Raw genomic sequence first — 24,563 nt, forward strand, 5'->3', positions numbered from 1 at the left:
GTGGTGTCACCCACTGGCTGGTCCTTGGGGAAATCTTCTCCTCGCTCCCCGGATGGTCCTAGGAGGGTCCCGGTGTCCCCTTGGATAGCCCTTGCTAAAACACGATGGGGTTTCCTCAGGGAAGTGACAGACCCAAGAGCGACTTGCTTTCTGCAGCTGGTGCTGCAGGAGACGCTTCTCCAGGGAACCAGGGAACCAGGGAACCGCTGGCAGAGCTCCCTGTTGGGCCCCACCTGTCGCGGCGAGCGGAGGTGGTCAGGGTGCCGCGACCTTCCCAGGGAAGCGTCTCCTGTGGCACTTCCCCTGGGCGCACAGGCACGCTTGCCTTGCCCCCGTGATTCAGCTGCGAGTCCTTCAAAGGGCTTTTGGAATGGCCACTGTTCCTCGGGTGCTGCCGAAGAAAAGAGACGGGAGGCACCGTGTGGGGTTCCAAGGAGGTCTTTATTCTTCTCTCCTGAAGGGTCCCAGAGACAACAACTGGCCCGGGCTCAGTGAGAGCAGGGATTATATGGGAAAAGCAGGGGGTGGGGTGGAGCAGCAGGGACAATGGTCTGAGGAGTCAGGGGTGGAACAAGGGGGAAGGGCCAACAGAGTAAAAATAATATGCATACAGGGGGAAAGACATGTTGGGAACCACTTAACGTGTGGCTGTAAAAATGACAGCTCCCCATCGAGGCCTGTAGCCTCTGGGGGAGAGCGGTCAGTGAAAGCCTCCTATGGGCTTTTCCTCCAGGGGAGAGTGGCTACAGCATTGGCTGCTTCCTCGGCCCCCACAGTTCCCAGTATCCAGTTAACATCTCACAGTTCTTGGCATCATTCGGGCCCAACAAAGGGTTTACAATAGGAAACAACTGGTCCACTGTACCCTGTAAGGCTCCACTAGCAATTTCTCCCTGCACATGTGCTCTGACCATCTTCATCACCAACTCCTTATCTGTTTTCCTTAGCGCTGTCATCATGAAATCACCTCAGTCTGGGTCTCGGTTCTTGACTATTAACTCCAATCTTTTTGCCACTTTGCTAGGGTTTTCTCTATAATTATGAACTTCTTCCTGCCAGTTATTCAGGTCACCAGTAGAAAAGGGGATCTTCACCCACACAGCTTCTCCTGTGGGACCCACTGCTTGCCTTAAGGGGGTGACTAAAGGCAAAGCTTTCTTGGTTTTATTCCTTGTACATGTTGTCACTGGCATCCTCACACTTGTCCCCTCACCAGGATTATTCATCTCATTCTCACTTTCATTTAATTGAGGGAGAGGACTGGTTGCTTGAGGGGGAAGGTAGCGCTGGCCTGGAATAACTCGGCTGTGAGTCTTGGACATCTATAACAGTGTCTTCCTCATGCTTTTTTGCCAGTTTCAAACATCTTTGCCCTAAACTACATGCTGAACAACATCTCTTTATTTTCCACCTGTTATCTCTTTCCAAAGGAAGGACCAAAGTCTCCTGGGGGTCTAAATCAAAGCCATATTCTTTGTGCCACTCAGGTTTATTCTTCAGGGTAAAAAAATGTGTCTTGCACATATCACTTGGTCTCATTTGTCTTCTTTTCTTAAAAATAACATCAACTGTAACAGTGGATGATCATTTAAAGTTCCATTAGGCAGTCCATTTTCACCACTTTCTAATTTTTACCAAGCCTTCCGTTGGTTACAGTATTTAATCAGATCACTTTGCTTCAAAAAATGACCCTCTGGGATTCCTCCCAAGTCTTTCTAATGTGCTAAAATACATTCTAGTGGACACTTCGTGCCTTGGCCCAGATGTTCCTTGTCTGTGTCACACCTGTGAATTTAGAATGGCCACCAGCCGGGACATGTCCCAAGGAGGCCGTTCCAGATTCTGTGACGGGCCCCGTGCCCTTCCTGCTGCGGCTGCGTCGGCAGCCCTGGGGGCTCCTTCTGCTGCCCTGAGCCTGCAGAGCAGGGCAGCGTTTGCTGAGGGTTTGAGGCGTTCCTAAAGATCCTGTTGGGCTGTCTAAGACACTTTGGGCAAGGGATTCCTTCCAACCTGGGCCACTTTGGGGGGGATGGGGGCGGCCCCATGGCAGGTGGCAGTGTGTGCAAGGGCCCTTTGTGACACATGGTCACCATGGGATGGAAATGGACAGGGTGTCAGAGAGCCCTTTGTGACACGTGGTGACATAGGAGCTGGCGGTGACAGGGCCATGCCACAGTGCCCAGTGCACGCGACGGGACAGGACGCGGCAGAGCGGTGCTGTGAGGAGCCCCCGCACAGCGCACTCGTTTGTGTCGGACCCGGAGCTTTTCTGAGCCGTTATTCCTACAGGTGACCTCGAGGCCAGACCACGGGACTTGCTGACCTGTGGCCTTGCCAAGGCTTCTTTTCTTAAGGTTCTCTCAAGGGCAGACTGTGGGATTTGGTGACCTGGAGCTTTTCTGAGGCATCGCCCATCCCTGCAGTCACTGCCCTTGAAACCAGACCACAATCCTTGACGAGGAGCCTCCTGTCCTTGTGGCAGGAGCCCTCAAGACCCGAGTGCAGGACTTGTTGTCCTGCTGTCTTGCCAGGACTTCAGTCTTGCAGGTGCCTTCCAGGCACGACTGCAGGACTTGCTGACTTGAGCTTTCCCAAGCCATCTCTCCTGCAAGTAGCCATTAATCCAGTCCCTGCCATGGAGCAGCGACCCCCAAGAGTGCCCAAGCTGGCCTGGGTTGAGGAGGAGGAAGGAGAAGGCCCTGGAGCTGTCCTGGCACAGGAGTCTGAAGAGGTGCAGGAGTTCCAGGCACCACAGGAGGGTGAGTTGCAGAGCTCGGCCTTAGGGCTAGTGCCTGTTGCCAGCTTGGCCCCATCCCATTGTATGCCATGCCATCCCCTGGTGCTGTTCCTATGGAAAGGATGGGAGAGTCCTGAAGAAGATACGGAGCAGCGACCCCCAAGAGTGCCCAAGCTGGCCTGGGTGGAGGAGGAGGAAGAGGAAGAAGGCCCTGGAGCTGCCCCAGGACCAGAGACTGAAGAGGTGCAGCAGTTCCAGCCGCTGGAGGAGGGTGAGTGGCAGAGCTGGGCCACAGGGCTGGTGCCTGCAGTCATCTTGGCCCCATCCCATCCCATTGCATCCCATCTCATCCCATCCCACCCTGTCCTGTGGAGACACACCCATGGACAGGATAAAAGAGGGACTGGTGCTGCCCCCCCAGCACTGGCTGTGCTCCATCCCCTGAGCCACCCCAGGGCTGTCCCTGCCTGGGGAGTGCAGGGCTGGGCTGTGTTCTCCAGCCTCTCCCGCAGCCCCTCAGCTCTGGCTGCTCTTTGCCAGATGCAGCCATGGAAAAGACACAAGAGCAGGAGCCTGCCCGTGGCCGCTTCCGCAGAGCAGCGCAGGTATCTGCAGCCATCCCCACCTGGGCTGGGCCTGCTGGCACTGCTCAGCCCAGCAGTGGAGCTTGGAGCACTCCATGGAACATCCCTGATGTTTCCATCTCCTGCCCTTCTCCTACAGCTGGTTTGCAACTTCATCAAGAGAATTCGGGAGGAAGGGACCAGCGCCATGGCCACTGGGGTCAGACCTTATTCATACATCTTCAACACCAAGGCCACTGCTGCCCTGCTGGATATGCTTGTAGAGGAGGGTTTTTACAGTCAAAAGCAAGTAAGCAGCCTGTGGCCAGGGTTTGATCCTCCAGGGATCGCTTGGCCTCCCAAGCCACACCTGCTGATCACTCTAAGCCTTTGAGGCCATTGCAGCATGGTGACAAGGGAAGCACTTCTCTGGGGAAGCTGGGGACATTCCTGACTCCCTCTGGCAGCTTTCCAAGTCTCCCCTTGTGCTTTCTCCAGGTGCCTGCCATGGTGAGGTACATCCACCAGTGGCTCATGGCCAATCAGTTCTCTGAGCACAGGCTGAACAGGACCCTGCTGGATCTGAGCGAGGCACAGCCCACTGATGTGGTCATTGCTCTCCTGCGTGTGGCCCCAACGTGTGACAGGTACGGGGCCCACGTGCCCAGAGGGCTCAGGGCTCCTCAGCCCATCAGCCTGCACAGCCTGGCCCAGGTGTCTGACCAACAGAGACTTCCAGAGCCCTCTGGCTGCTCCCCTTCCCAGCCCTGCTCCATCGGCCCCTGAGCCTGCTGCCATGCCATGGCCCCTCTGGGCCCTGTCCCCACAGGGCTGGGCTGCCTGGGTGCTGCTGCTGGCGAGGGGCAGCAGGCAGAGGCAGAGCTGGCAGCCAGCTCAGCTCCCCATTGCTGCCCAGGCCACGGGGATGTGTCTGAGACCCCCGTGAGACAGAGCTGTCGCCCCGCAGAGCTGCTATGACCATGTGGAAGACGATCTTGTGCTCGCCCAGGACAGCGGAGCAGGCATACCTGATAGTCCTCGATGTGCTGGGGAACTGGCCAGAGCACAGCACGTGCACCTCTGATGGGGACAACACGGGTGTCTTTGCCCTGGCTGTGAGTTTCTGCAACTGGCCTTTGCTCAGCCCATGGCCAGCCGTGTCTTCAGCAGCTCTGTTTCCTCCTTCCCCCACTGCATCTCCCTGCCTCAGGCACCAGGCTGAAACCTGGCCTAGGGGCAGCTTCAGGGGCACCAGGCCTGATGCTCCCCAAGGGTTTCCCCTGACCTCTCCCTGCCACACTCAGGCCCTGACACCCGGACACCTCGGCACTGAGCACTGTCTCTGGGTTCTCTGTCCTCTGCAGGCAACTGTGCTGATGTGGAAGATCCTTCAGATGCCCTGTGTCCCACATGTAGTGACAGTGCATTTCCCCCGCCTCTTTGTGCATCTGCTCTTCCAAGTGTTCTTCAGCACTTTGGAGATGCCAGAGGATCTCAATGCCTTCTGGAAGGGATGCCAGGAGCAACACGGCCTTGCCATCAGCCCCAACAGGTGCTCCATCCCACTCCTCCTGTCCCTGCCATGTCCCCACGGCAGGAGCCAGTGCTCCCAGCGTGACCTGGGCTTTGCTGTGCACACAGCTTTGCAGTGCAGGCCCTGAAGTCCCTGCTCTGCCAAATGCATCGTGAGGAAGTGGTGGTGGAAATGGAACACAAGCGTGGCTGGGACAAGCTGCTCTCTGCTGACACCCACCACTATGCCGTGGGTCTGCTGGCCAGGTGAGACCCCCTTCTTCCCACTGCCTCTGGCATTTGTGCCCCGTGCTGAGGTTGCCCAACACAGTCCCCACTGTTGTGGGCCAGAGGGCCTCGTCACCAAGGGACAGCTAAGGAGACTGGAAAAGGCTGGGAGAGGCGGGTGCCCACAAGGAGTCACCTCCCCAAGGGCCCAGGTCCCCTTGCAGGACAGTGGTCAAAGATCAGAGCTCTGTGAATCAGGCCTGGGAGATGTTTGTCCCCCTGGCTCACAGTCTTGGCTACTTTTTCACCCTGGCAGGGAGATGTCGTCTGCCTCTATCCCCTTGTGTTCCCGCATTGTTCCCTACCTACTCCAGCTGCTCAGCACACAGGAGGCACGCTGGGATCTGCCTGCCCTGGCATTCCTTGTGGAGGTGAGCCCCATGGCCAAAACTGCCTCCCTGCAGAGCTGTCTGCCACCTCTCTGCCCCCTCACAGCTGCAGCTGCCTGGGATGGTGCCCATGCCCTGTGTTGGTTCTGGGCTCCTGCCAGCTGGCTCCCCTGTCACTGCCCTGTGCCTTTCAGATCCTGGACTACCTGGACTTGAGCGAACGCAGTGCTAACAGAGTCCTGGAAATCTTCTCAAGGCACCTGAGTAGCGAGAGCAGGGACAGGCGTCACCTGGCACTCAGGGCCCTTTTCAAGTTGATTGATGATCCCTCGATGGTGAGAAGTGGGCAGTGGCTGAAGCAGTGCTGGGGAACGCAGTCACTTGGGCTCAGCTGGGCTTTGGGCACCGAGGCAGCTGCTGCCAGCTCTCCTGCCTCCTGCTTCAGCTGCCTGAGTGCTTTGGGACAGGCCTTTGGCCTCTTGGCCCTGTGGCAGCAGGGTGGCGTTTCACAGACTTGTCTTCCACACAGGCTGAAAAAATGCAGAGCCTGACTGAAAGTCTTGTGGAGCTCCTGTGGGATGCAGATGGAGAGATAGTTAGGAAGACAATCATGGTGCTCAGCTTTATAGTTTTGGACAAGGACATGCTGATACCCAGCCACATGGCTCTGCAGCTGGCTGAGGCGCTCCTGCCACTCTTTGACCATGTAAGGCTCTGTGCCCCCAGCCGAGGCCACTGGGTGCTGCCCAGACACTTGGTGCCCTGGGGATTTGCCCACCTGCGCCCTGCTGAGCCCCATGCAGACAGGGCTGAGGTGTTTTTTCCTTCCTTTCATATAGGATAATAGCCAGGTGCAGCTGGTGTCCATATTATTCTTCCGATCGCTGATGACTGTTCTAACGGAAAAGGAAAAAAAGGCCCTGAAGTCACACGTGCACCAGAGCCTGCTGCCACTCTTCTTCCACTGCCATGACGAGAACCAGCAGGTGGCGGAGGTGAGGACTCCCGGGCTGCTGCTGTCACCCGGGCACGGGGCTCGGCTGCCTCCTGCCCTGGCACCTTGCCGGCTGCAGCCTCCTCCAGGCCTTGGCACACAAATGCGGGTCCTGTGTCCTGGCTTGTGGGGCCATCTGCGGGTCTCTGCTGCTCTCCAGGCTTCTTGGGCAACGCTGCTTTGTGCGGCTGAGTTCCTGAAGAGGAGAGATCTGGAAAGACCAGTGAAGAAGAAGAAGCTGTGGATGATCACCGAGTGCCTGGTAAGGACGGCTTGGAAGGCCCAGCCTCAGCCTGGAGAAGCCCCCTGTCTCCGGCGCTCGGTTTGTGGGGCTGGCAGCTGTGCCCCTGCCCAGTGCCGCAGCCGGCCACACGGCTTCTTCTCCAGGCTCCTGTGGCCCCGAGCCGGGTGCCAATGGAGCCCCACACTGGGGCTGCGGGCAGGGGCGGCACCGCGGCTCCCCGGGCAGCAGCCGGCCCTCTGCCCCCTCCAGAGCCCGGCGCCAGCGGCTGCTGGCCGGGCCTCAGGGCTGGGTGGGCACGGGAGGCCGGGGCTGGCCGCAGAGGCAGAGCCCGCACCAACCCTTCCCTCCTGCCGCTCTCTCCAGCTGGGACAGGATGAGAGGCGAGCGGCCGAGCAGCTGCGCCGGGCCCTGCCGTACCTGGACTGCCCACAGGAGCCCTTGCAAGAGGCCGCCATCAGGTTCATCGGTGAGCCACGAGCCCGGGCTCCCTCCCCGCCCCGCCGCAGCTCGGCCCCGGCCCCGGCTGCTGCCCCGGCAGCGGCACCCGGGCCCGGCGCCCTGGAGCCCCGGCTGCCCTCGGGGCTGCTGCTGCCGGCCTCTGGCAGCCGTGCCCTTGGGCTGAGTCAGGATGCGGCAAGGGCCCGGGCTGAGCCCTGCCGGGGCGGGAGGCCGTGTGGCCACAGGGCTGGCAGCGCCGCTGGCAGGGAGCTGTGCCGCTGGGGCCCTGACAGGCTCTGTGTTCCCAGGGATAGCCGGGCGGCTCCTGAGGGGGCAGAAGGAAGAGATGCAGCTCATTTACAAATGTGAGTGAGGGCAGCGGGCTGTCAGTGGGGCTGGCGGGTGGAGCTGCAAGTCCTGGCCTGGCTGCGGAGGGCTCTGCTCCCCGTGTGGATGAGGGGCGGCGTGAGAAGAGCACACCGAGATTTCAGGGGCACATGGGGCATTCGTGGCCAGCAGCTTCAGGCTGATCCCCTTAGTCCCTGCTCCCTGCTGGCCATGGCAAGAGCCGACTGGGATGGCCCTGGCAGGGGGCTATCCGTGGGCCCTCACAGGTCTGGGATCTGACCGTGGCTCTGTTCGTCTCTCTTCCAGCCCTTGTGAACATGGTGGATGGCAGCAGCCCTGCCATTGTAAACCTGGCAATTCAAACACTGTACATCCTACAGGCAATAGAGAGGGCTCGATATTCCGTCTTTGATAACCTGCAAGATCAGCTGCGCAGGGCATGGAGGACAAAGCCTCGTCTGTCGGGCCTAGGCTGGCTGTGCTGCTGGAGCTCTGCAGAGAGCTGATCTGGCAGGCTCTGTCTGCTGGGCACCACCTGAGAGAGCAGCAATTTTCCTTTTCTCTAGCATTGTTCCTTTATTTTTTTTTTTCCTTATGTATATAAATATAGCATATTACATAGGCATATAGTTATAATAGGCAGTCTCACAAGACCTTTTTTTTGCTACCCATGGTGTGCAGGGCATAGGGGAAGAGAGGTGTCATGAATAAAATCTCTCAAGAAATCCACCCCGGATGAAATACTGTGTTTAGTTATGTACAGTTAATGTTCTTATCCCATTTGTAAACCTTGTACCCCTTGTTTACTCCGATGGTTATTAGTAATGTTAATTACTTACCAGTTTCTGAAGTGTTTTAAAGGTTCTTATGAGACATTCCTGTACCCTTTCCCCTTACTTCCCTGCTACCTTGTAACAGAGCTGCTCCCATGGGGGCTAAATCCAACTAACAAAAGCAACCCATTAGAAAGGTATGCCACAGAAGGAGGCAACCCCCATGGTCGCTGTGCCACACTAGAACAAGGAAACTCCCAGGAAGCTGTGTAACGGAGTAAAATGCAAACTAAGGCATGCAGGACACCAAAACAATGAGCTAACAGAGGAATAAAAGGACAAGGAAACGTATTTGAGCAAGCTATGATGCAAGATCATCTCCCTGCATCACCTAAACCTGCTTAGAAACCATCTTCCTGCCTCACCATGACCTAAAGAGGACTGGAAAGGACTGACAACCCTAGACAGCAAACCAGGATGACAGGTCCCTGACTACTCTCATGAGGATGGAAGCCCCAGCTCTGCAGTGTGTGCTGCAAAGCTGAATTGTGTCTCCTGTTTGGAGCTGACAGTGTGGGAATGGCTGTGATGGAAGCAATCCCTTGGGCCCCCCACACCCCAAGAGCTGAATCCTAATAAAGGCATCAAATGGGAGTCTTGTCTCCTGGCCAATTTCTTTCAATTACCGTGTGCCGCACGGGCCATTGTTGCAGTCTGTTTATTTTGTTCTGATTATTAAGTGAATGGTTTGCTCCTGTTGTTATGTCCCTATGATTCTGTAATGGTTTTGCCCTCCTGTCAGTTTTTGTAAACCCCTCCCCTTTTTCCTGAACCTTCCTTGTCCATAACCTTTAGCCTGCCCCTGGTCCCTGTCATTCAAGGTAAACCCAACCCTTTGTTCCAGCAAGTTCCCTGCCTTTCATCCCCTACTCGAAGCCCCATTGGCTTTGTGACTGCCGCCCCTCCCAAATGTTACCCCTATTGGCTCCTTGTATTGTGAACCCTCCTCCTGACTCCTCCCATACTGTATTCCCATTGGTCCTTGGTTTGTACCCTCCCCTCTTTAAATTGGAGAGCACAGGAGTGCTCAGTGCTCGGAGTCCTTGGATCCCTGTGTGTCTTTCCTGCCCTCGTCCTGTCACTGCTCCTTTCCCTTAATAAATCCTGTTCCTGGAAAGCTGCTTGGACTCTGGGTCTCCTCCATCTCCTCACTGAAGCCCACGACGCTAAGATCCGCAGAGCCTTGAGTGGCGGAGAGGCTCTGAAGGTTCGGTCTGGGGAAAACAGCTCCCAGACCGTTCCCCACTCCTGGCGCTGCCAGCGGCCAGTGAGCAGAGCTAGCCCAGGTGTGAAGGGCTGCGGCGGGCAGCGTCAGGCCATGGCCGAGGGGGCCTGGACCCACCCGGAGCTCCTCCCGGAGCCCAGCGGACTCCAGCTCAGCGGGGGCCGGCAGCGGGGCACGGCTTAGGCTCGGCAAGGTGTGAGCAGCCGTGGTCCGGCCCAGCCTCAGCCGGGGTCCCGCAGCCTCCCGTCCCCACCCGGTCACTGCTGGGGCCAGCCCGGCCCCGCCAGGCCGAGCCTGTGCGATTCAGCCCTTCTGGGACACAGGGCCAGAAAGACTTCAGCCCTGAAGCAGCAGGCTTTGAGTTCAAGCCTTGGGAAGCACTTGCCAAAGGCTTGATGGCAATTCATACGTTCATCAAGTCACCCCACTGAAAGTTATGTTTCTAGAATCTTCCCGTGTCTCTCCCCTGACTGGTTGCAATTTGTCGCAGTATTTTGCATCTTTCTAACCCCAGTCTGTGTCTGGACCCATGCCCTCAGACTGCGCCCTCACACCTCCCCTAGATATTGTTGTGTCTGCCCCTAGGCCTGGTCTTTGCACTTTGCTCCTGTGCTGCGCAGGCTTTATGGGCCTCATCCCTACTTGATTTTCCTATTCCAGTTGGTTTTGGGGACTCCAGTGAACCTGCTCCTTTAATTTCCTCCTCGTTTGCCCGGGTGTCAGGGGACCCTGAAGCTTTAAGGATTGTTGTGGCCACTGTCAGCACAACTGCAAGGGCCGCAGTGCAGCGGGGCCCGGCCCGACCGGCAGCCGGGTACCTCCTCAAAGGTGGAAGCAAGAGAGAGATTTCCCAGGCTTGCCTGTCTGCAAAATGTCAATCTCACCGAGGTGGATCCAGCTTTTTAAATGCTTTAATAGGTAGTCAGTTCCCACAGCTAGCCAGCTCTTGGATTTTGCTTGGCACAGGGGCAGCTCTCGCTTAGCAGCTCCTCTCAGTAAAATCATTTCCATGGGGGGCTTCTTCCCTGCTCACCAAATAGCAATTCATGCAAAAGCAGCACAAACTGTTCTTCCTGTCCTCCTATCTTTGCCAGAGAGTGCCTTTCAAAGGGATAATAATTGGGAGCGAGGAGGTTTACATTTTCCATTGCAAAGGAGCCTCCTGCCTCCCTTAGCAGGCCCCTGTCTTTCAAACGAAGACACACACGGTCTCCTTTTGCACCTTCACTTGGCCCCAGCCACTCCTGATCATTTGAAGGAGCGGCTCAAAAGAAGGGGCTGCAATCCCCCAAGGCCTGGACTGCTCCAGGCCGCTCCTGGTGCCTTGGGCTGTGGAAGGGGTGCCGGGGTGGCCTTTGTGACACAGGCACGGGGTGCCGGGGTGCCCTTTGTGACACAGGCACAGGGTGCCGGGGTGGCCTTTGTGACACAGGCACAGGGTGCCGGGGTGGCCTTTGTGACACAGGCACGGGGTGCCGGGGTGCCCTTTGTGACACAGGCACGGGGTGCCGGGGTGGCCTTTGTGACACATGCACGGTGTGTCAGGGCCCGTGGTGACGCGGGACCTTGCGGTGCCCAAAGTCCATTGTGACATGGCAGAGCCCCGCCCCGGCTGGGGGGTATATAAAGGGCTTGTGGGGCCTGGGTCAGTCCCAGGACAGTGGCTGTGTCCAGGTACCTGTGTGCGCCAGAGGACTGCAGGCACGGAGGAGGAGAAGGCGAAGCCCAAGTCCCAGCCCCACAGGCCCTGGCCCGGCTCACAGAGAGCCCAGGCCTTGAGGGAGCAGCAGGAGGAGGCTGAGAGGGCAAGCAGAGGGAGGAGAGGAGCCGTGGAGTCCTGCGCTGAGGAAGAGCCAGAGCTCTGCTAAGGAGAAATGAACAAGTTCCAGCAAGGGACTCCAGGGGAAGCCTGCACTGAGCCACAGCTGTCCCCAGGAGAAGCCCAGAGCTGCCAGGAGCTCTCTGAGTGGGATGAAGGCCTTGAGCAAGAGCTGGTCCAAGTATGGGGGAGCTACTGGCATTTCCAGGACTGGCATGAGGGCAGGGAGCAAGAGCCCTCCCCAGCTGTCTCCGAGTGGGGCGAGTGCAGGGAGCAGGAGCCGTGGCAGGCGGACAGCGATCACTGTCAGGAATTCTCAGATTGGGAAGAATCTCCTGAGCAGCGGCTGTCCCCAGGAGAAGGCACGAGCCGCCGGGCACTCTTGGACTGGGAAGCTTGCCGCAAGCAAGAGCTGTGCCAGGATGGCCAGGAGGTGACTGGAGGCAAAGCAAAGAGAAAATCCTCCAGGTCCAGCTGGGATGATGACAGTGATGGAGAGCTGGCTCAGGACAGCAGGGAATACTGCGACATCCTGTGCAGCCAGCTCAAGGCCTGGCAGCGGGAGGACGATGACTGGGATGAGGTGAGCGTCCTGGAGCTGCACGAAGAAGGAGAAGAGGCCAGGCAGCAGAGACTGGCAGATTTAGCCCAAGAGGGAATCCTGCTGCCTGTCCCTCGAGAAGCTTGGGTGGAGTGCCAGGAGCCCGAGCTGTGCCCGCAAGAGCAACTCTGTGCCGGGCCTGGCCCTCTGGCAGCCCAAGCCACGGTGGAAGATGTCTCTTCTCCTGGGCAGCCGCTTCCCCACAGGAAAGGCCGCTCGCTCTTGAGGCAGGCACTGTGGGAGCTGCGGGCGCTGCGGGCGCTGCAGGGGCTGTTCCTCTGCCCCTGCCTGGTGGCACAGCCACAGGATCAGCGCCCGCTGGCAGCAGCGCTGGGCTGCAGATGGCGGCTGCCCCGCAGCCTGCCCGGCGCCCCGAGGGAGCCGCACGGGCTGCCCCGGCCTGCGCTGGCCCTGTGGGCCAAGCCGGCCCCGGCCGCTCTGCAGCACCCCTGGGGCGGCTCCCCGAGGGCACACAGCAGCCCAAAGCGGCACCCAAAGGGGGACCCTCGCTGCCGGGGCTCAGCGCCGCATCCCGGCCCATCGTCCGGCCGGGAAGGCACCTGGAAAGTCATCGGCTCCCAGCGGCAGCCTGGCACCGCCAGCGGCACCCCTGCACCGGGTCCCCGAGGGCCACAGCCACACGGCTCTTGGCCCTTTGCAGGGACACTGGCTCCAGCTCCTCCCTGCTGGACTCCAAGGCCATTTCCTCTCCTCTGGAAAGGACTCCGTGCTGATCCTGTGGCACTTTGGCCATGAGGAATGGACACAGACAGGAGGTGTTGCTCCCAGGACACGACGGCGGCCTGCTGGACTGCAACACACACAATTCTAACAAAAGAAAAGAAAGTTGTGTTTAGGAAGTAGTAGTAGGAAAGAAAAAAACCCCAAACCCACCTTCCCCCCAACGAAAACCTGCATAAGACCCTCCAGAAACCAAGAAATGATAAAGAATAAGAATAAGAATATTAGGAAGAAGAGGTAGAAGCTGAAGTAGATGAAGACATAGTAGTACTTAAAACATGGAAAATTAAGAATAAGAATAAAATGTTGGAGTCTGGAATACAGAGTGTGTGCCCTTGTTTCTGATACTTCGTTATAAGACCCAGGTATAGGTTCCCCCAGGCAGGGCAGGTCCCTGGGTGCTGCCCCTGGCCCAGGTAGTTTTCAGATGGGAAAAACTATCAGAAGTAAGGTTTTAGAAGACAAAATGTCTTTCCTGCTGACAGCACCGTAAGGAATAGCTGCAGGGCAGAGTTTTAAAAACAGAGGTTCTCTTGACCTCTCTACAGCCTTGCATGGTGCTCAGCATGATAGATCAGGGGAAAAAATATTATAGTGGGTCAGACACATCACATTGCAACAGAGATGCAACAGCACCCCTGATTTTTCCATGGTTCTGGATGACAAGAACTAGGATACTGCATTTAATATGACTACAAGAAGGGTTTGGAAAGACAGAGTTCAGAAAAGAGCAACAAAATAATTAAGGGACTAGAGGGATTTACCTATGAGGAAGATTAAAAGAACTAAATCAATATGTCTAGTTTGGCTAAGTGATAACTAAGGAGAGGCATTTCAACCATCTACAGATGTTTGACTGACACACACACCCTAGGGAAGGAAAGGAATTACTTAGCAGGAAACAAGCAGGCATATCAGGGAGTAATGGAATGAAATTAAGAAAGAGAAAACTGCGGAATTTAAGGCAAATCCTCCTGACAATGGGTTCTAATAGTCTGTAGAAAACATACCAGCATATGTGCAACATATGGGAACAGTCTTGAATTGATAAGGAGAGGGGCTTAACTGACTTGATGGGCCTTTCCAATCTCAAATATTTATGATTCTATAATTAAGCATTATTAAATTTAATGACATGTGCCATTTTGTTTTCAGCAAGTTCCTTCTGTTGCCTCAGGTCATAAGTGTGCAATTATTTCCTAACTAAAGGTCTTACTTTTTTACTCATGAATCCTTATGAAATTAACTAGACTGGTCTGCTATTTCTTTTTTTTCTTAAATTGAATTTCTATTAATGCATTTTCTCTTATTTCCAACCAGCAGCTCTCTCCCTCAGCTAACAACTCACAATTCCCTCTTTATGCAAGGCAAGCCTGCACACTTACAGCTTCGTGGCTCGGTGCCTGAACCTGCTCAGCCTCAGGTTGAATGCCTGCTGTGTTCAAGGGAGCTGCTGTTCCCAAGCCCAGATGAGCACAGGGGCTCTTCTTCCTCTGAGGATGAACTGCGTGCAACAAACGGGAAAAAAAAAAAAAAAAAGTTACATGATATTTTCAGCTAAGAGCTGTTTACAGAGCTTTGAAAGCAGATCACGGCCAGATGAAAAGCTTCATGTCACTGCTCACCCCTGTGTCACAGCACCACTCAGCAAATGAAAACAGGTGTTTATGTGCTATTGCCCAAGCTCCTGGCCAGGATCACAGCTGGTGGGTAGCAAGTTTCCTCTATTTCTCTTTGGCAAACTCCTTGGTTTGGATGCACATGCTTGCTTGTGCCAAGATATACTCCAAAATATCCCCCCAAATGGGTACAAACCTAGGGAGTGATCAGGAGGTTGTGGTCTCATGTGAGCAGTCATTTTGGGGATCCAAATGGTTTGTTCTGCTCTGTCTCAGACAGTGTCTGCTGCCTGAGTGTGCTGCAGCTTTTGCTGATATTTTACCATTGCCCGTGTTACAAGCACAGTTCCTCAAGAAGGTTCATACAGCCTAATTCTTTATTACCTAATCTATTATTAGGTGAATTATTACCTAAATCTATCTTTTGTCCAGGAAAGAGTGAAAGGCAATCTGTGATGCCTGCTGCTTTTGTGATACTTTCTTTCGGTTTCCCCCAGTAGTGCAGCTGCAGACTGGGCACGCTGTATCATCAATATCTGACACTCACACTCCCTTCACTCTTGACTACTTGCTTAAAGCTCCTCTCTTATTATGTGTGCTGGACCCCAGCCTCAGCCAGGGCAGTAAATGGCAGCAGTTTCACATCAGGATGTGGTGACAGCAGTGCCTGCAAACACTCTGCTGTAGCACTGGCAGCGTGGGCTCCCTCCTGAAGGACGAGATGGATCTTCCCCAGCCCCGACAGACAGAGTCCCCTCTTTGCTACCTGCCCCTGATCCTGAGCCCAGAGATGCTGTCTGCCAGCACGTGTGAGAGCTGGTTCTCTGAGGAGATCAGAGGATGTGAGAGCCTGGCAATTTCATCCCAGAGAAGTAAATCCTCGGTGAGAGAGGCTGGGTGCTGGCATTACAATATTCTCAATGCTAATTACCAGAAATCTAGTTTCCAAATCTTTTCACTTTTAAGATACCACTGCAGCAATCAGGCTGAAGTGGGATAATTAAACGAAGCACTGTCTCCTCTCCCCTCCTCCCCCCATCACTCTGCAGCCCTGTCTGTCATTTCCCAGCACGGAATGGCTGAGATGTGGGAGGCTGATAGGAAAGCTCAGTATGTAAAATGCTGAGTGCATTTTACAGGAGGTGTGGCTTCAGCACAGCTTCCTCACTAGGAAAGAGCCACAAGGAGCCCTGGCTGCTCCTGTGGATGGTTTATCACTGAGCTGAGTCCAGTCAAAAGTCGGTGAAAAAGATGTAGGCAAAGAAAGAGAAGAAGGAATGAGAATATTTTCCCCTTTTCCCAAAGCAAGAACAGGCAAAATCTCGCTCTCCTTTTGAAACCCACAGGTTGTGAATCCAGTTTTGGCAGCTGTGATAAATGTCCTGAAGCATCCAAATACTTGGGGTATAAGGAAAGGATTACTGCTTGTCAGAAGTTGTCTATCTTTTGAATATTCTGCCCAAAGCAGCAAACAGTTGAGTAACAACTTGGTACTGACAGCTCTTCCTTAAGATACAGCAACCTCAGCCATTGCCTTAGTCCACAGTCTTCTCTCTGTCTCCACGGCTTAATAAAACAACTTTAAATGTTGCAGTTTTGGTCTTAAATCAAGAAGAGGAATTGTTCTTTCACATTGTCGTGGTTTTAAAGCAGTAACTAAAAAATTACTAGAAAACTTACTTATTTCTTGCTGTGAGATATGGATTAGAGCAAGAGCAAAACAGGCTTAAAACTTAAAAGGAAATAAAGGAAGTTTATTAACAAAACTACAAGAATAAGAAAACTAGAATAACTTCCAGAAAACCCCTTTTTCCCTCACTACCCAACCATTCCCTTGTTCACATGACAACATAGAGACAAAAAACTTTGGAACTTTGGTTTAAAACAGTCCCAATTCCTGCTAGAGTCTTTTCATCAGTCTTTGTAGAGAAACAGAAGTCTTCTTCTGCTAATCTACAGAGTTTCTCACAAGAAAACTATTTCTTTTATAGCTTTCTATTTCTCTGATGCCAGCTGCCCGGAAATCTGTCATCAGTTCTCTCCTCCCATTTCACATCGCTCTGAGGTGTGTTATGGGTCAAATGAGTCTAGGGATGTCATTTTTAAGGATGAGTTATTCAAAGGCAAAAGTTCTCTTCATCTGTCTCTGTGAGCTTCGCTGGAAAACAGTTTTCTCATTGCCCTCAAGGCCTCAAATCTTCACTCCACTCTGTTTTAGCACCCCACTGTATCACAATTACTCTACTTTTTGCTCAAAACCCACACTTTGAACACTCCATTCCTCCCCATATACTCTGTCATGAATTAAAGGAACTTTATTCAGAACACTATTGTCCATCTCCATAGCTTTAACAGAAAAATATTTCAGCTTAATTAAAGCATCTCTTTATTCTCTCTTCCCCATCTAAAACTTAACTCTTTTCTTCACTGTATTTGACGGTTTTATGATGTCTTCTTCATGTTATCTCACTCTCACTCTTATCCTTCTCTCTCTCTGAGAAAAAGGAGTAATCTGTCCGTCTCATCCAGGTAGTAAAAGAGTTAAAGTCTTGGAAAGCTGCAGATGTTCATGGTGTCAGGTTTCAGTTCAGCAGCAGAAACTGCAAACCAAGCCAGGCCGGCTCTGTTTCCCTCCTCCCCACCCTCTGTGGCCTTGTCCAGCCTGGAGGGGGGTGGGGAGGCTGAGACAGAGCCCTGTGACCTCGTCAGAAGCCAGAAACCAAAGAGAACAAAAGAACCCTGGCTTTACATCTTAAGGTGGTGTTCACAAGTTGATCTCACTTCTCAATGGTTAAAAACACCACCAATTCTCAGAAATGACCAATAATTGGTCAGAGGAAAAACTCTTATCAGCCTCTCCTAGCTTCAACTTCCTCCCAGCTCCCGAAGCTATCTTAAAGGTAAAATCACCCCAGGACAACTGTGCATCTCAATACCCAGTTCCTGTAACTCTCCCCCTCTCTCGGAACCTTCATTAACAATCCAACAGAAAAATTCTCCGGACCGTGCATCTCAGTACTCAGCTCTCATAAAATCTACTCAGACTTTTCCTCCCTTCTCGGAAACTTAGTTAAAAAAACAACAGAAAATATGAATATGCAACAAACTTCAGAAGAAAGAAAAAACTGAGACTGCACAGCCTCAAGCTGTAAAAACTGTATCAAAACTCATCTCTCCAAAAGACAGGCGGTGAACTTGGGGGAGTCAGTGTGACAGAGGCTGGTTCAGAGTTCACCCAGCGCCGATCCTGAGCTCAAAGCTGACTGTGATTGTAGCTGTTTTCATAATTTGATTTTGCAAATTTTTCAATAAAATTGTTATTGATAAATTTGGCTGAATTTCATTTATTACAGTGTACATGCACCTCAGCTGGGCTACTGATTTCACCCCTACCTCAGGCTCACCACCCTTGGGGCTGCTTCCAGACAGCCCAGCTGCATCCCCTTCCCCCTTCTAACCTAGTTTAAAGCCCTCTCCGTGAGTTCTGCCACTTCATAAGATAAAATTCTTCTACCCTTAAGAGAGATGCAGCCCATCCAGTTCCAGCAGGCCGGGTGCCAGAAAAGTTGCCCCATGATCAGAGAATCCAGAATTCTGCCGATGATACCAACCCTTGAGCCACTTGTTGATAATGTGGGCTCCCCTATTCCTTTCACTTCTTTTCTGCCACCAAAGGGACTGAGGAAAAGTCTACCTGTGCTCCTGCCCTATCAACCACTCAGCCAGTGCCCTGAAGTCCCTTTGAATTGCCCTGGCACTCCTCTTTTCAATCTCATCTCTGCCAGCCTGGAGTAGCAGCAGTGGATAATAACCAGAGGGCTGGATCAGCCCAGGAAGTCTCTCAGTGATGCCCCGTAGCCGAGTCCCAGGGAGGCAGCAGACCTCCCTGTGGGATGGCTCCAGTCAGCATGAGGGGCCCTCTGTTCCCCTCAGAAGGGAGTCACCCACTACAACCACCTTTTTTTTTCTTTTTAATAAACTTTGTAACAAAAAGGCAGGCACTGGTAGATGGTAAAATTCTGATTTATAAATATTTTTTCCCATTTTTTATTGTTTTTTCCCCTCTTCTTTTCACTCCAGTAGCATCACAAGTATTGAGAATGAAAAAAGGCCACAGTCCATCTTCATTTTCACCATTTTACAGACGTTTCTAAGAATATCCAGGAATGAGGATGGGCAAAAACAGCACTGCAGGAGCAGGAGTTGACTTCCAGTCCCATCAGAAAGGAAAAGGGGATCTTCCTGGAAAAAAATCCAATAATATTTTTAAAAAGCCCTAAAAAGTTCCCAAATAAAATAAAAAATTTGGGCCCTCCCAGGCCCTGGTAGCCTGCTGGGCTGGAATTTCTCCTATTCCACCTCCAAATTATTCTTTACCGGTGGATTTGTCTGGAATTTTGTCCTTACTTTTCCCTATTTTTCCTTCTTAAAAATCCTTTTTTCCCCCAGTTCCTTTCTGCTTGTTTCCACTATGTTTTCCTCATTTCCAGTGCTGTATGGGATTTTTTTGGATCTGGATTGTGTCCTGCCTCTCTCCCCACCTTCCAGACCCCTAAATCCCAAAAGAGAATAACCCAAAAAACCTCGGAAGACTGAATCAGTACACGTGGCATTGTACTGTCATTGGAGTGTTCCTAGAAAAACAGGCAGAAATTTGGGATGAACATTCCCTCTCCAGTAGATCCATGAATACCTGCAATGCAGAAGTGGAAAAAGCTGCTAAAATTGGGATTTTGCATTTTCCAGGAGGGTTTTTGAACCTGGCTTTATTCATTAACCTTTCAACGTGCACAACAGAGGACGGAACACGGCAGGGCCTTAGACACAACTTTGGTCCCTGACACACACAGGCTCCTTGTCCCACTACTGGCCTTCAGTAACACCTTGAACTCCACAATGCTGTGGAGCCGGGCCTTCAGCACAGGGACCTTTCCAGCCTGATCTGCGCTCCTTCCTCTGCGTCTCTGCACAAAACACGGCGCAGGAGAGAACGGCAGGAGGGGCCTGTGTGTCACAGCGCTCTGGATTTGTGACCCTTCAGCTCCACACAGATGCAGGTCAAGTGAAAAAGGAAAACTGTTTATTGATGAAATGCGAAGCAAAGGGATGAGCTGAGGGGCAAAAAAGGGGATGGGGAGTGTCTGAGGGCTGGAAGAAGGGAGCTACCAAAAGGGAGGGAGAGTGGAGGGAAAAAGAAGGGACGGGCAGTGTCTGAGGGCTGGAAGGAGGGAGCTACCAAAAGGGAGGGAGAGTGGAGGGAAAAAGAAGGGACGGGCAGTGTCTGAGGGCTGGAAGGAGGGAGCTATCAAAAGGGAGGCAAAGTGGAGGAAAAAGAAGGGATGGGCAGTGTCTGAGGGCTGCAGGGACAGAGCTATCTACAGGCAGGGGGAGAGGGCTGAAGCCATGCAAGCTTCCCACAGGCTCAGCTGTGCAAGTCATCAGCTGTGCCTGGAGCTCCAGCTGGTCTCTTCTGGTCTCAGCATAGTCTCATCTTCCACAGCATCTTAAATGAAGACTGGTTCACCTAAGCCAGCAGACAAGCGTAGCTCTGCAGCTCTTTTAGAGAATATCTCTTGAAGATCTGTGTTTGTCTGAGAAGGGTTGTCATCTCTCCTCAGGGCTTGAAGTGCTGGAAGAGAGGGGTACAAAGCCACGATCAGAGCCCGGATCTGTGGGAATCCTAGGAGAAAGTCCTGCCAGGGCCATCCCAGCCTGCTCTTACTGTGGCCACAGGAATTAAGGGGCCAACAGGACCACCTGCAAGGTACTGGATACGAATCTCTCCCAACTACATCCCCACCCAAATCTCTCGCCCTGCATCCCTGAAATCTCTCTGTGATATTCCCACATCACCAAGGTGTCCACAGAGAGAGAGAAGCCCTCTGAAGCCATGGCACGGATTACAGCTCCCTGCACGGGCATTTCAGATCCCCCAGTGCCAGCCCCTCACTGCCCGCTGCCCTCACTCACCCTCGATGAGGGCCTGCAGCTCTTCCTTCTTCCCCCTCAGGTGCTGCCCGGCTATCCCTGGGAACACAGAGCCTGTCAGGGCCCCAGCAGCACAGCTCCCTGCCAGCGGTGCTGCCAGCCCTGTGGCCACACGGCCTCCCGCCCCGGCAGGGCTCAGCCCGGGCCCTTGCCGCATCCTGACTCAGCCCAAGGGCCCGGCTGCCAGAGGCCGGCAGCAGCAGCCCCGAGGGCAGCCGGGGCTCCAGGGCGCCGGGCCCGGGTGCCGCTGCCGGGGCAGCAGCCGGGGCCGGGGCCGAGCTGCGGCGGGGCGGGGAGGGAGCCCGGGCTCGTGGCTCACCGATGAACCTGATGGCCGCCTCTCGCAGGGGCTCCTGTGGGCAGTCCAGGTACGGCAGGGCCCGGCGCAGCTGCTCGGCCGCTCGGTTCCTGTCCTGTGCCAGCTGCAGAGAGCGGCAGGAGGGAAGGGTTGGTGCGGGCTCTGCCCCTCGGCCGGGCACTGCCTGCGGCCAGCCCCGGCCTCCCGTGCCCGCCCAGCCCTGAGGCCCGGCCAGCAGCCGCTGGCGCCGGGCTCTGGAGGGGGCAGAGGGCCGGCTGCTGCCCGGGGAGCCGCGGTGCCGCCCCTGCCCGCAGCCCCAGTGTGGGGCTCCATTGGCACCCGGCTCGGGGCCACAGGAGCCTGGAGAAGAAGCCGTGCGGCCCAGGGAAGGGAGCAGCGTCTGGGGCGCAGGCTGGTGCCCCTGGGTGCAGCACCGGGCAGGGGCCACAGCTGCCAGCCCCACACACTGAGCACCGGGACCAGGGGGCTTCTCAAAGTTGAGCTAATCCGGGCTGCCCTTACCAGACACTCAGCAAACTTTGATAGCTGCTCCTTCCTAATCAGCTGCTTCAGATTCCTCCTCTTGAGGAACTCGGCCACACGAAGCAGCGTTTCCCGAGAGGCCTGGAGAGCAGCAGAGATGCAGAGATGGCACTGCAGCCCAGGGCACAGGACTCTTGTCTGGGTGACAGGGCCCCGAGGAAGCCACAGCCTGGAAGGTTTCAGGACAGGAGGAAGCCGATGCCCTTCCCAGGGATGCACCAGCATCACACAAAACCTGACCTTCGCCACATGCTGGTTCTCATCATGGCAGTGGATGAAGAGTGGAAGCAGGCTCTGGTTCAAAATCTTCTCCAGGGGCTTCTTTCCCTCATCCACTACCAAGTCCATCGCCTTGAAGAAGAGATCAAGGGAGAGCAACTGTACATGGCTGTGGTCCTGGAGGAAAAGAAGAGAAAAAGACCTTAATACCAATTCCCCCAGGCTCACCTGGGCAAAGGCCCAGAAATCTGTAAGATACAAAGTTTCTGGGCAGCAGCCAATGCCCGTGTCTGGGGGCACAGAGCCTTACATAGTCAAAGAGCAGCAGGAGTGCCTGAGCCAGCTTTGGGGCAGTGGTGCTGCGTATCATGATGTCTTTATTCTTGAGAATACTGATGAACACACGGAGGGCCATGCCAACTACATCTCCATCTGCATCACCCAGCAGCTCCTGAAGGCTTCGAGACAGGCTGCACATTCTTATGGCCTGTGTGGAACACAAGGCTGTGCTGGGAAGCCCTGAACGGCTGCAGTGCCAAGACCGCCCTGGCACTGCAACCCCACCCTGCTGCTGCCGGGCCCAGAGGCCAAAGGGCTGTCCCAAAGCACTCAGGCAGGTGAGGCAGGAGAGCTGGGAGCAGCTGCCTCAGCTCCTGAAGCCCAGCCAGCCCAAGGGGCTGCTTTCCCCAGCACAGCTTCAGCCGCTGCCCTGTCCTCACCATCGAGGGTTCCTTGCTGAGCACCACGAGGCCTCTGAGCGCCAGGCGACGCCTCTGTCTGCACTCACTCTGCAGGTGCCTTGATGTGATCTCAAGGACACTGTCACCGTGTTTAGTCAAGTCCAAGCACTCGAGGACCTGAAAGGCACAGGGCAGTGACAGGGGAGCCGGCCGGCAGGAGCCTGGAACTGGGCAGGGCTGGGCCCAGGCAGCAGCACAGGGCACGGGCACCGTCCCAGGCAGCTGTGGCTATGCAAGGGGACAGGGCTGGCAGGCAGCTCAGCGAGGTAGTGCTGGCCATCGGGCTCACCTCCACAAGGAATGCCAGGAAGGACAGATCACAGCATGGCTCCTCCCTTCTGAGTGACTTGAGCAGGTCGAGTGCAATATGGGAACAGAAGGGGATCAAGGCACAGAGCATCTCCCTGTCAGGGGAAAACAGCACCAAGACCCTGATGGTGGGGGGGCGGGGGGACAAACCTCTCCCAGGAAAGAATCACAGAGATCTGGCCTTTCCCCAGAATCCCTGGAGGGACCATGGGTGCTTTGGGAAGTGGCTCCTTTTGGGCACCCTCCTCTCAGCCTTTTGCAGTCTGCTTAGCCATCCCTCAGTGACGAGGCCCTCTGGCCAGGACCACAGGGACTGTGTGACACACCCCAGGCACAGGGCACAGATTTCAGAGGCAGTTGGGAGAAGTGAGGCTCGCCTGGCCAGCAGACCCACGGCATAGTGCTGGGTGTCAGCACAGAGCAGCGTGTCCCAGCCACGCTTGCGTCCCATTTCCATGACCACACTCTCACACCGCAGTCGGCAGAGCAGAGATTTCATGGCCTGCACTGCAAACCTGTGTGCAGAGCAAAGCCCAGGTCACACTGGGTACACTGGTCAGCCACAAGGGCATGGGAAGGACAGGAGGACTGGCACCTGTTGGGGTTGCTGGGAAGGCGGTGTTGCTCCCGGCATGTTTTCCAGAAGCTGTCAACTTCCACTGGTGGCATCTGCTGGGTGGTGATGACAACATGGAACAGCAGAGCCACAAACAGGCGGGCAGAATAAAGCATCATCGCCTCGCAGCACTGTGGCATCTGGACAATCACCCAAAGCACCAGAGTTGCCTGCAAAAGAAGCACACCAAGGCAGTGCTCAGTGCCGAGGTGTCCATGGGACAGGGCCTGAGGGGAGACACAGGGGGAGCAGCGGGCCTGGTGCCCCCTGAGCCTGCCCCTAGCCCAGGTTTCAGCCCAGCGCCTTAGGCAGGGAGAAGACAGAGAGCTCCTGGGGAAGCAAGCTCCAGGTGATCAAAGGCCATCTCCATAAACTTACACTCAAGGGAAAAACGTCCTTGTTGTCTCCATCAGAGGTGCAGGTGCTGCAAAGGGGCCAGTTCTCCATCACACAGAGCAGTGTTGGCAGCACTTTCTCTACTGTTGGTCCTGACGAGCCTATGGTTTGCCACATCATGGCAGCAGCTCTGTGGGATCAGAGCTCTGTGTCAGGGGTGTCTCAGTCACAGAGCCATGCCCTGTGTAGCTGTGGGGACCCAGGTGACAGAGCCCTGGTGCCCTGAGGGGCAGGGAGGGAGCACTGGCAGCAGCATCAGGACACAGAGGGGCCCGAGGCTCCTGGACCTCTCTGCCTGTTGGGCAGAGCCCATTGGACAGGCTGTGCAGGGTCATGGGCCCTAAAGGCTGGTGAGCCCTGAGCTCTCAAGGCACGTGGGCCCCATACCTGTCACACGATGGGGCACAGTGCAGGAGGGTCAGCACCACATCAGCAGGGTGTTCTTCAGCCAGCCTTATAATGTCAATTTGCTGCCTGACATCCACAGTGACATGGGACACCAGACTCTGGTGAATGTTCCTCACAGTAGCTGGCACCTGGAGGAGGCATGGGGAAGACATGGAGTGCCGTCCAAGGCAGCAACTTCCCCAGCTTCCCCCAAGAAGTGCTTCCCTTCCTGTCATGCTCTGCTGGCCTCAAAGGCTGAGGGGGCCCTGTGGATGTGGCGTGAGGGGGCACAGGATCGTGGGAGACCTCCAGTTCCAGTACCTGACTGGGTACCTGCTGCTCAGAAGAAGCAGCTCTCTTCTCAACAACGTCAGAAGAAACACGAGGGTCCTTGAAATAATCCCATATGAGCTCTTGGCTTATAGTGGGAGTGGGTGTCCTGTTGGCCTTTGCGATGCCCTGAGTCTCTCCGGTGTCATCATTTTGAATGCCCTCAGTCCCTGCCATGTCAGCCTTTGCCCTGTCAAACTCCACTGCAGCGTCAGACTCTTGTGAGTGCTCAGCTGAATCCGGGCTGACATCAGGCTCTGCCTGGAGCTCGGTCAGCCTGCAGTCAGGCTCAGCTGCGCCCTCAGTTGCTGCTGTGGTGTTCCTCCTACGACGAATGCGCAGGAATTTGCGGAACCTCTGTGCAGAATGAACAAAGGACAGGGGAGAGAGGCATGTTCCATGGAGTGCTCCAAGCTCCACTGCTGGGCTGAGCAGTGCCAGCAGGC

At 54.9% G+C, this 24,563-nt stretch overlaps 2 protein-coding genes across 13 annotated transcripts in view; one reads left to right on the forward strand and one right to left on the reverse strand.

Annotated features, from left to right (window-relative positions):
- Nucleotides 1-2,158: 2,158 nt before the first annotated feature.
- The window catches only part of LOC147646628 (maestro heat-like repeat-containing protein family member 7), a 170,475-nt gene continuing 148,070 nt past the window's right edge, over nt 2,159-24,563 (forward strand). For 2 of the 7 annotated variants that reach the window (XR_015281824.1, XM_086873183.1), the window contains exons 1-15: nt 2,159-2,759; nt 2,859-3,008; nt 3,278-3,342; nt 3,461-3,610; nt 3,799-3,947; nt 4,268-4,415; nt 4,665-4,852; nt 4,942-5,079; nt 5,357-5,471; nt 5,624-5,764; nt 5,959-6,135; nt 6,269-6,424; nt 6,584-6,685; nt 7,031-7,133; nt 7,414-7,470. Coding sequence is in view for 4 of the 7 variants with exons in the window: in XM_086873183.1 (XP_086729309.1) it covers nt 2,636-2,759; nt 2,859-3,008; nt 3,278-3,342; nt 3,461-3,610; nt 3,799-3,947; nt 4,268-4,415; nt 4,665-4,852; nt 4,942-5,079; nt 5,357-5,471; nt 5,624-5,764; nt 5,959-6,135; nt 6,269-6,424; nt 6,584-6,685; nt 7,031-7,133; nt 7,414-7,470 (1,963 nt within the window). In the remaining 3 variants the exon portion in view is untranslated. Of the gene's footprint in view, nt 2,760-2,858; nt 3,009-3,277; nt 3,343-3,460; nt 3,611-3,798; nt 3,948-4,267; nt 4,416-4,664; nt 4,853-4,941; nt 5,080-5,356; nt 5,472-5,623; nt 5,765-5,958; nt 6,136-6,268; nt 6,425-6,583; nt 6,686-7,030; nt 7,134-7,413; nt 7,471-7,759; nt 8,881-24,563 lie in introns of those variants that run through there. The other 5 variants (XR_015281822.1, XM_086873181.1, XM_086873182.1 and 2 more) reach the window with 5 other exon arrangements.
- LOC147646629 (maestro heat-like repeat-containing protein family member 7) overlaps nt 19,350-24,563 on the reverse strand; it is a 237,373-nt gene continuing 232,159 nt past the window's right edge. For 3 of the 6 annotated variants that reach the window (XM_086873185.1, XM_086873188.1, XM_086873186.1), the window contains exons 4-16: nt 24,109-24,474; nt 23,788-23,936; nt 23,383-23,530; nt 22,984-23,174; nt 22,766-22,903; nt 22,369-22,483; nt 22,059-22,196; nt 21,650-21,826; nt 21,361-21,516; nt 21,100-21,201; nt 20,599-20,701; nt 20,262-20,318; nt 19,350-19,920 (exon numbers count right to left, since the gene is read on the reverse strand). In XM_086873185.1, coding sequence (XP_086729311.1) covers nt 19,796-19,920; nt 20,262-20,318; nt 20,599-20,701; nt 21,100-21,201; nt 21,361-21,516; nt 21,650-21,826; nt 22,059-22,196; nt 22,369-22,483; nt 22,766-22,903; nt 22,984-23,174; nt 23,383-23,530; nt 23,788-23,936; nt 24,109-24,474 — 1,965 coding nt within the window. In that variant the 3' untranslated portion in view covers nt 19,350-19,795. The remainder of the gene's footprint in view (nt 19,921-20,261; nt 20,319-20,598; nt 20,702-21,099; nt 21,202-21,360; nt 21,517-21,649; nt 21,827-22,058; nt 22,197-22,368; nt 22,484-22,765; nt 22,904-22,983; nt 23,175-23,382; nt 23,531-23,787; nt 23,937-24,108; nt 24,475-24,563) is intronic. The other 3 variants (XM_086873189.1, XM_086873191.1, XM_086873190.1) reach the window with 1 other exon arrangement.

Source organism: Cyanistes caeruleus, unplaced genomic scaffold (genome assembly GCF_971803275.1).
Source record: "Cyanistes caeruleus unplaced genomic scaffold, bCyaCae1.hap1.1 HAP1_SCAFFOLD_89, whole genome shotgun sequence".
Lineage (NCBI taxonomy): Eukaryota > Metazoa > Chordata > Aves > Passeriformes > Paridae > Cyanistes > Cyanistes caeruleus.